This window comes from Pantherophis guttatus, chromosome 3, assembly GCF_059756535.1.
Source record: "Pantherophis guttatus breed Tessera chromosome 3, ASM5975653v1, whole genome shotgun sequence".
Classification (NCBI taxonomy): domain Eukaryota; kingdom Metazoa; phylum Chordata; class Lepidosauria; order Squamata; family Colubridae; genus Pantherophis; species Pantherophis guttatus.
Genome location: NC_142065.1, coordinates 149,654,873 through 149,665,451, shown reverse-complemented (window position 1 = coordinate 149,665,451; position 10,579 = coordinate 149,654,873). Strand labels below are relative to the sequence as shown.

The window sequence follows — 10,579 nt, the reverse complement described above, 5'->3', positions numbered from 1 at the left end:
TGCAGTGCCCTCCCAAAACACTGCCACCATTCGCTTTCATTTTGCGGTGGAAGAAGGAAGAAAGCGAAGGGCAAGGCTGCCCTGGCTGAGCGATCACCGTGCCTCCCCAGCCTTGCCCACCACCTCCATGTGCTGTGCTTAGAAGGGCCCTCCCTCCACCACTGTTCACTTTAGTTTCAGGGCAGAAGCCAAAGCTCCAAGCGCACAGAGGTGGTGGGCAAGGCGGCCCCAGCACGCCTGTTGCTGGGGAGGTGCAGCAATCGCCGGCCAGGGCAGCCTTGGTGGGGGCTGCATTGGCCTCTCTGCCCGTGCCATGTCCCACTCTGGCTGGCCACATAACTACAAATGCGGCGACCTGGTCTTCGGCAAAATGAAGGGCTACCTGCACTGGCCTGGCCAGATAAGCGCCGCTGCCCAGACCGAAGGGAAAGTACCACGGGCTCTGCAGTGGCGCGGCTGGCCCTGGCCCTGGCCCTATCCCCACTGGCAGCTTCCGCGCCTCTCATATCGCTTCTTCACTGGCAGACCTTCTGCACATGTGCAAAAGGTAAAAAAACCCACATTACTTCCTGGTTAAAATAAGGAAGTAATGACACCTGGGCGGGTGGGCGGAGCTTCATTCCACTATTGCTACCGGATTGCCGAACCAACAGCAACGATCGCTACTGGATCGCCCAATCCACTCCAAACCGGGAGCATTTCACCCCTGCACTGAACGTGACTACAGGTAGTCCCCAATTTATGACCACAATGGAGCCAAAATTTTATGTTGTTAAGTGAGAAATTTTTAAGTGAGTTTTGCCCCATTTTACAACTTTTCTTGCCACAGTTGCTAAGTGAACCACTGCAGTTAAGTTAATAACCCGCTTATTAAGTAAATCCAGTCACAAAAGATAATCATGTAACCCTGGGGATAAATATGAACCAGTTGCCAAGCATCTGAATTTTAATCACATGATCATGGGGATGCTGCAAAGATCGTAGGTATGAAAAACGGTCACATTTTTCAGTGCTGTTGTAACTTCGAACAGTCACTAAACGAACTGTTGTAAATTGAGTGCTATCTGTATGTGGCAGCACCAAGCTCATCTCAAAAAGGTAAGAAGGATCAGACTCGTTAGTACTTGGATTGACGACCGTCAAGAAATACCAGGAGTGAAAACTAAGCCTGGAAGTGAAATCAAAAGAAACATTCTGGAAAAAGATAAACCATCATACTGTTGAAAAGAAGGCTTGTATGGATTTGTTCTTTAAATCAGCAGCATCGAAGGAGACTTTCTTTTGCCAATATGGACAGCTCTTAAAATCCTTAAGTAATCCAAGCTCAACCCTCAACTAGTCAAGGCCTTTAATGCCTTAAGGAATGCCTGTTTTTCTATGAATTAACCATGTGATAAGATCTCCCTTTGAAGTCCCAGTTGGTGCCTGCCCTCTGTCTGAAGTCTAGTGATACAGGGCAAGACCATTTTTGTTGTACAACTAAAGTAGAGGAATTCTATCCCTACAAAAGTTCGCTTGGCTCTTTCTTTATAGACTCCAAATCAAGATCTCCCCACAAAGGGTTTTCAGTTACCTTGGTTAGTTTTCTATTTTTGTAGCCTTTGCAGCTAATTGAGAAACAATGGATGGGAACAAGAAACAATGAATGGAGACTAATCAAGGAGAGAAGCAAACTTCCTAACAATGAGGATAATTAACCAGTGGAACAACTTGCCTTCAGAAGTGCGCTTCATCACTGGAGGTTTCTAAGAAGAGACTGGACAGCCACTTGTCTGAAATGGTGTAGGGTCTCCTGCTTGAGCAAGGGTTGGACTAGAAAACCTCCAGGGTTCCTTCCAGCTCTATTCTGATTAATATTTATAAGGATACTTTAAACATGTATATGTTTTAGTATAACTTTCAGATTATGATTTATAAAAATCAGTATCACTGCTTTTCTGTCCCTCAAACATAAGTTAACTTTCATGGAAAATATATGGAAAGACCATGTATAATCCTTGAAGCTCAGTTCTCTGAAGAATTGAACACACCCAATATCTTGGATTTACACTCACCAGGGCTGTTATTTCTCTTGGCTACATTCATTTACTTGAAAGATTTAATACTTGGTTTTCAACATTTTTTCAGGGATAGAGATCTGAATTACACTTCTTAGCATCTGTCACCATTGACTATGATGCTTGGAGATGCTGGATTACAGTTCATCAACATTTGTAGGGCCAGCAGTTCCCTCACTCTTGATTTATTTCTTTAAAAATAAATTAATTACATATTTAACAGGCTGTAGCTGTTTTAATGGTATGATGTAACTCTTCCAAAATGTTCTTGTATTAAGTCCCATTAAATTCAACCAGAGATTTAAACAATTGGTTTACTTTATTGACCGGAGGGAAAGAACTGGGACACAGGATTTAACTGAACATGACCTATAAATAAAAATTAACTGGTGCACAAAGATAGAATTTACCACTGTTGGGGAAAAAAAGGAAGAGACTATAATTATTTCCTCACTAAATTCTGTTGCATGTATTAAAATATCTTTGCTTTCAAGAACCCTGCTATTTGTTTATTTTTAATCAGAGTCTGCTATTATGCAACATGTTAAATCTGGCAGTATAACAGAGAAAATGCTTAAGAGGAGTTACATGTAAGTAACGTCATTATAATATGCCCTTTCCCACCAGTCTGGCTGGTGCTATATACAGGCTAAAAGTAATCTGGTGCAGCCGTTTTTTCCCTCCAGTATTAGAGAAAGGACAAGGGGGAGGGAAATGACCTTAAAATACCTTGGAGACATGTTCAGCAAGTTTTCAACAAACCAGGCTCACTGTCCTGAGGTGACACTGGCTGGAAAGCAGAGCAGGACTGCTTAGCAACCAGCAAGAACTATTTTCTGCCCACTTTATAATTTATCTACATTATTTTTTCTATAGATGCTATCGTCATTGTTACAAAATTAACGAATTTGTGCTTTTCAAAGGAAAAAGCCCAAATCTAAGAGACGCTCCTTTCCTTTCCTGTCCTGATCTTCTCTTACAATCGGTTTTCTCTCCAAGCCATTTCCTTCAACTGCGTCTCTTCGGCTCCAATTATACGCTTGATCCCAGGAGCTCCTACTTGAGAGTAAGTGCCCTTGGCTAGGAGGGAGGAGGCAGAGTTTAGTCCCGAGTCAATAACAACATGTATATTCAGATTACAAATTTCCCACTACGGTTCCGTCTCAATTGGAAGCGCATCCAGCCCTGGTGGAATCTTCCTCCTTGCTCTCTCCTCATAATAATCAGATTAAACGGGGAGATCTCTTCCATTGGCCACCCGCACCATTTTTACCCTTGGTTTTTTCCCCTTTTCCATTCAGCGATAATAGAAAGATCTCCCTAACCCACCATCCAGGCCAATGAGGACCCCCGCCTCTTTCCACAGCCACAGGTAAAGTCAACCCCATCTCCTGCAAATGTCTTGCTTTAAACGCGAGGCTCCGCTCTGCTGGCGAGCCCCTCCAGCCCCCCCCCTTTTTTTTTTCGCCAAAGAGGATCCTGTTTTCCTGAATCGCACATAAACAGCGGTAGGCAACGGAGAGAGAGGCACAAAACTCGGCCCGACTCCTCTCTCCCGCACTCTCTCTCCCCCACCGAAGCTATGAGCCACCGCTGCTGCTGTTGCTGCTGCCGCAAATGCACGAACGCTCACCGCGGAGCGAACGCGCTGACAAGGCTGGCGCAAAAAGTCGCCTCCGCTGAAGCCCAGGATGGCAAAAACCCCCCCAAGGGGCGGGGCAGGTGGAAGAAAGGTGCCTCGAGGACAATCCCGGCATCCAATCAGAGCGTCGCTGATGCAGCTGCGCGCCTTGTGCAGCTTGGGATCTGTAGTTTCATTGTAAGCCATTTTGTCTAAAGGCTGGCTGCAACTTTCCCAGAGAGCAAGGACGATTCTAAGCACGGTGCGAAGCTGCTCCTTTCTCTTCTTCCTGCTGCATGCGAGGTTGAATCGCAGGGTAGCTCACTCGCTCGCTCGGCCGCCTTTTGCCCTCAAAGATAGCGGGAGATGTAGCCGGACGAAGCTGCGTTTGCTCGCCAGGCAAGGGGGGGAGGGCAAGGGAGGACAATTAAAGAGCTTTGCAGACACAGAAAGGAGAAGAGCTGGCGACAGAGCGTGTCGTGGACGCAGGGATTGTCCTCAAATTCTTTCGCCAGGATTCCTCGCTGGGCTCCGGGAGCTGGACTTGGTGCCTCCGGCTGGGGCAGCCACCAGGAGTGCGTGTGCCGGGGCGAAAGGAGATTAAGGCTGCCCTGGGTTCCTTAAACTGCAGCTGCACCGGGATCCTTTGGGTTGTAGCTGCGGAGATGCATAGAGAGTGATCTCTCTCCTTTTTTTTTTGCGGCTGGTATCACGTTAAGAATTGAGGCTAAGCCCTAAGTCCTTCTTTACCCCCTTTCCTCCCCCCCCCTTCCCGGTTTGTCTGTTTGCCTGCCTGTCTCTCTTCATAACATAATATTTTTAAGGAATTGGGCCACTTAAAGTTGCTGCTGGAAAGCCGCCTTGATTAGTTGTCTCTGTGTTTGTCTCGGTATATGTGTGTGTGTGGGAACTGAAGAAGAGGCGACTCGTACAATCAATGTGTGCAGCCTTCGCTGCTGCTCGAGTTGTCTGCTGCAGCACTTGAAACGTGACTTCCAACATTACAAAAAAAATTGCCCTTTTAATCCTTTCTCCCATCTTTTTCAAGATGTAAACTACATCTCGGACACTACAGGCCTACAGATCGCTTTGGTGGCTTGAAAAAGAGAAAAGGGGGGACAACAAGGGTGTCGTTTTGTGTATAGGGTGTAAAATTTCCATTATGAATGTTTCTCTAAAGTGATTTTTTTTTTGGTGGTTTGCTTTGGATTTGGCTTTTTTCTTCTGTTTGACCTCGCAACCCAACCTATTTTGGATTTATTGCACGGAGAATTGCATTGTGTGCGAAGAAAATCGGATTACAAGAAACCACTATAAACAAGAAACAAACAAACAAACAAAAAAGGATCCCCCCCTCAAAATTGGTTGCGGCTATTAATTCATGAAGCAATTGTCCCCATTTGCAATCAGAATCCGGATATCAGAATGAGCAAAGAAAGACCCAAGAGGAATATAATTCAAAAGAAATATGTAAGTGGTTGTACCGTATACCATTTGTCTTTTCGGTTTCTGGAAATGTCCGTGAATGTCAAGTTAACGATGGCTTTAAAGAATGCCTAGAAATGTTGGTTATTCCATTCGTTGGGAATGGACGTGAAATTCAAAAGCTCTTTTATTTGAAAAAAGCTGGTTTAGAAATCAGATTCGGGTCGCGATACCTCAAGTGAATAAATGTATTGATCTCAAATTACACAGTCATAATCGAGTTTTAAAAGATGAAAGACCCGGGGCTGGGGGGTGCTATTGATAATGCAGCTAAACTGCTTTTTCAAGCAGATTTCACTTTGTATGCAAATAATCACATTGTTGTAACCTATGTAGGGGTTTGAGGTGGCATCTTACCTATACCACGTTAGGGTAAACTTGAAATTTAATGTTTAGTTTCAGCGAGTTTAATGTTTAATCTATCAACTAGCCTGTATGATCGTTTGCTTTACTGGGTTTGCAGTAGAAACCAAACCAATTGGGCATCATTTTTACCAGAAATGTACTTGCAAGGCCTGGTAGCATTTGTGATGTTGGTAGCAAAAATGGCTCTGCTTTTTGACTGATTTTTATGCTTCTAGGGAAACACCTTTAATAGTAAAAATGGTATATTAAAAATCAAAAACGTATGATCTTACAACCGGACAGAAATTGTTACGATGTTGAGTTTCTCCTTTGCTCCATGTACTATTTGATTGGGATGGCAAATTAACCAAGTTTGTAGCAACAGAGTAGATTAAACTAATATACTGTAGACATTTTTTTTAAAGACTCGGAATATTGAATAAAAATAGGCAGGTGTTAAACGAAACTGTTACAACTGACACAAAGTTGTATTCTCTTGTGAGGCCTCTTGTGTGTTAGGAATGGGGATGGATCATTTTCTAAACCCTTCCTCTTTGTTTTCAATAAACACTTCATAAAGTCATAATGAACTATTTTTAGCAGTTTTGAAACGAATTTGGGAGAGAGGCCAGCTAATAAAAGGGAATTTCAAGCTTTTTTCCATCACAGTCTGAATTAAAAATAGGACCGCATTGCAGAGGAATTGAGATTCCAAAGTACGGTACTTGAAAGTATTTTGTCAAGAGAAGTGTTTATGTAGAAAATCTATTAAACATGCTGGCTGCGCATGTTTCCCGTGTACTGAAACAAAGCAGAAAGGGGGTGGGGAATCTGGAGCGTTAAAATACACACACACACTCACACTCACACACACGCCAAAAACCTGTCTTAAGCTATTCTAGGTCTGCACGAGTGAACAATGCAACTCTGCTCACGCAGTTTACTGAAGGGAAAAAAAATCAGAAGGGGGGGTCACTCTTCTTTCGTGACTCCGAATCTCTGCTGGAGGAGTAAAATGACGTCTTCGGTGTTCGTACAAGTTCGTCAAGTTGAAAAAATAATAATAGGCGGGGAGGGGGCAGGTTGCGAGAAGGGATAAGAATAGATGGCCTGTTTCTGCCATTGCAGTGACTGGCGATCGCAAGTATGGCTGCTTATTTTGGACCCTCCTGCCGCTTTGCAACTAAACTACGTGTGGTGGTTTAATGCATCCACCACACAGCGCCAGCAACAGGTTAAAGCGGAATGTCAACGCGAGTTCCTTGGTTCCAGGCCATTTAGTCGGGGCCAAGTTTTTGTTGATCTTCTGACGTCACAAAGGGAAGGGCCTGGCTGGTCGCGATGGAATTCTTAGTCTCAAGTTCCAAATCTCCGCCCACTCTTCTGTGACGTCACACTCCGAGGCGGGTCGTGTAGACTGGGTACTCTGTGTGTGTGTGTGTGTGTGTGTGTGTGTATGAGAAACGGGTTGTGAAAGGGGCTACCTGTTTGAAAAAAGGAAGCGGCGGTGCAGCATGGTACCGATTAGGCCTCTAGCTAACTAGGCGGACAGGTGTAGCAAGTATTTGCATAGCTCTGGTGTGCTTCCTTCCACCCCTTGGCGCCTTCGCCTTCCCACGAGAGAATAGTGGTGCCCTTCTGGCTGGATGACCTGCTCAGGTTAAACTGCGTCCTCTTTTGCAGACACCTTCACCATGAAAGGAACTTTTTTCCTGAAGGAAGAAAGATGATTGCTTTTCTGTATGCCCCAGTTGGTTTGCAAAGACATAGTCGACACATTTCCCCGTGCCCTTGCATATAAAGTGTGCTCTGGTACTTTAAAACGAGCTTGTCTTTTTCTTTATTTTTTCCCCTGGTGCCCTGCAGTAGGGGTTATATGATCCACTCAATTTAACTGTGGGCTTTTTTTGAATGTGTATGTGTAGCACAATGGAACATTTGGGATGGGTTTGCATAGTTCACTAGGCTAAAAGGAGAACAGAACATCCTGATTAGAGAAATAAGGTTCGCCTAGTAATTGCAAAGAGTTGACACACATCTGATGCCGCATGATAAATACATGGGATATTATGTCACAAATGAAGCCACAAAGAAGAGAAATTTGTAATACATTTTAATAGTAGTTAAATGTATTGTCTGAAGTTTAATGAGGTATATTTGGATCCCAAGGATGGCCACACCTGTTAATTACCATATGTTCTCTTTTCTTGCATGGCTTTGGCCTCAATTGAAGGCTTCCTCCTCGGTAATCTGTTTTCTTCTGATTCCATCTTTTCACAAATGCTTAATATTTTGTTCAAAATTACAAGACCACAATTGCCCTGAAAATTGCTCTTTTGAGTCAAAAGATAAAAGTGTTTTTGTTAAGAGTACTTTTTTTCATCAAGAAGGAGTGGCTGAGGAATTTGATGTCAAAAGTACTCAGAGAACATATTGTCCACATATGATTGGACTTATATGTAAACTAGATTGCAACCCTGCCTATAAAATGTCATAATATTCTTGTGTAACCAGTTTGCAAATTGAGCATATGCAGTCATCTGGTTACTCTCTCTGGAAGAATTTAGTGATGGGGAAAATTAATGTTTGTAGAATTAATGTATTGCTTTTGTTGCTGGTTGGATTGTACTTTATACTGTGAAGTTGAGATCAAGTATAGGTTTGAAACTGGAAATATGATATATTGGGGACTAATAATGTTGGGAGATGATGCTAGAATATACTTAAATTGTTTTATCAAATGAAAACTCATATTTCCTGCTGATGCAGAAATTGGAAAGCACAGCTATGCGGAGAGTGGCACAACTCATCCAGAGACATTTGAAAGTTGTTACATAATTACTGTTTTTAATGTTAGTATGCATTTTAAATGAAATTGTAGTTATTACCACAGGCACAAATAGTGGTCTTGTTCTAAATAGTTGGGAATTACATTGATTTATAGAATTGCATAGAGTTTGTGTGATGTTTTATATATCTTAATAAACATTGATGTAAGCTGCTCCTATGTTTTGTAATAGGGTGGGATAACTGAAATAATAATACTTGGGGGAAAGATCTCTTTATTCAAATGTGATCTTTGAATATCATATAGTAGTAAATATTCTCCCCCACTGAAACTTCCTTGAGGAGGAAATTTGATTAACATATAATTCAACTATCAGAAAGCCTCCACTAACATAACTTGGGCATTAACATGTTTACAAACATTCTTTTTTTTTTCCTAATTAAAAAGTTTGTCATGTGGCCCCATAAGTTGTTTTGGAATATATTTTTGATGGAGCTAGGCTATATTCTTTAGTCATTTAATCTTTGGCTGAATAGAATGGGTTTGTTTGGGTTGGCATCTGAGCTATTTGCTTAAGTGTGGTCAATCTTATTTTATATATTGTGGAATAAAATCTGGGGTGGGGTAGGGAGACGAACTAATTATGTAACCATGTTCACTTTATCACAATTCACATTTATATAATTACATTAATTTTTTTCCCCTTAAGGGTTCTTGGAAGCTATGTCTGGAGGCTAAAATTCAGCAGCTCTCCCTCTTAAGGAACTGAGGCTCTGGGATATAACTATTTCATTGATCCACAGTTTTCTGGGAATTGCTATAACTTTCCCAATACAAATCAAAAGTTGCGTGCATACATTTCTTAAGGATCGTATTAGATGATTTGGCTAAAAAAGTCTACCTTTTTTAAGTGGTCTTGCAGTAATTACACTTTCCCTCCTTAACTCAGTCTCTTTCATAATATTGAGGATAAAATGGGATTAAACTCTGTACTAGTCAAAGAATATACTCATAAAAATGAAATAATTTCAGGAACTTCATAAAACATATCTGATGGATTGAATGACAAGTTTAAATAGCCATATTTGATATGCTAAACAATTATTTGAAAAGTACAGTAGTTAATCAATATTTAATTGACGCCTAAGGGGAACCCTCTAATAAAGGGAAGATTAGTAATAGTCACCATTTTTTTTTCTAATGAAATTGTCCAGAACTTATATTTCTGCAATAGTAAAACATGGATTGCACTTTTTCATAATTCCATGATAATTTCCAGTTACGTTTTCAGTAACCGGATATACTGTATATATTCAATCAGATATCCAAAATTTGATGAGTTTTAATATTCTCCAAAGAGTTTTGTAAATCTTCAAAAAGAATTTTTGCACCACTAACGGTACTTAAAGTATTACCTACCATGCTCAATGGAATATAGTTTAGATGAATTTGAAATATCAATCTCTTTTTTTATATCTCACTAGAGTTATATAGAATTCAGAGATTTAAGAAAAACAATGTTCTTAGGAACTCCATATTTCTGCCTCTGGACCATGCTGAACCTCCTTTAAATGAGGGTGTTCCAGGAGCAGTTTGGCAGTTTTTGGAAGTGTGTTTCATGAACCAGAACTAAAAGGATTCCCAAATCACTGAGTTTTACATTTTTATGTGTGAAGGACAATGTTACATAAACATCGACCGTTCAGTTTAACATAGGTTTCAGCTCCCAATTCTGTTGAAGGAAACAATTAGTGTGGAAGATGGCAAATTGCTATCGGAGGACAATAAATTCATGAGTATGAATATCCTATCATCCTGACTATTTTTAATCTAACCTTGTCCCCAGATCACAGTTAATGTGGATAGCAATTGAATTATGGATTGCAAGGATCAGAAAAGGTTCATGAGTTCATTTAGTCCTCTAAATAATCACATGCTTTTTATATGTTTCTGTATGTGGCATAGGAAATGGCTTGTGGCATTGATGTTTTGTTGGTGCGGGAAAAAAATCTGGTGAGGAATGGATAGGGATTTATGTCAGGGTCTGCCGATTAGTGCTGGCAGCAACTGCATGTCACTCTTGTCTGTTGGGAAGCTTGAAGGGCTAATTGCATTTAGGCTGGTGGTGCATCTCTGTTTGGGATTTCTGATTTTCTCAAGGGAGCATGGCCCTCCATTTGTATCACATCCTGGTGAAGTTGTGACTTTGCTCAGGAGAGTAATTGAAGCCTTTGAAATTGCTGCTATTTCTTATGCATCTCTGATGCAACCTTAGTTGCATGG

General features: G+C 41.5%; 1 protein-coding gene across 1 annotated transcript in view; it reads left to right on the top strand.

Annotated features, from left to right (window-relative positions):
* The first annotated feature begins 3,561 nt into the window (after positions 1-3,561).
* The window catches only part of JARID2 (jumonji and AT-rich interaction domain containing 2), a 242,420-nt gene continuing 235,402 nt past the window's right edge, over positions 3,562-10,579 (top strand). The window contains exon 1 of the mRNA XM_034429207.3: positions 3,562-5,148. Coding sequence (XP_034285098.1) covers positions 5,104-5,148 — 45 coding nt within the window. The 5' untranslated portion in view covers positions 3,562-5,103. The remainder of the gene's footprint in view (positions 5,149-10,579) is intronic.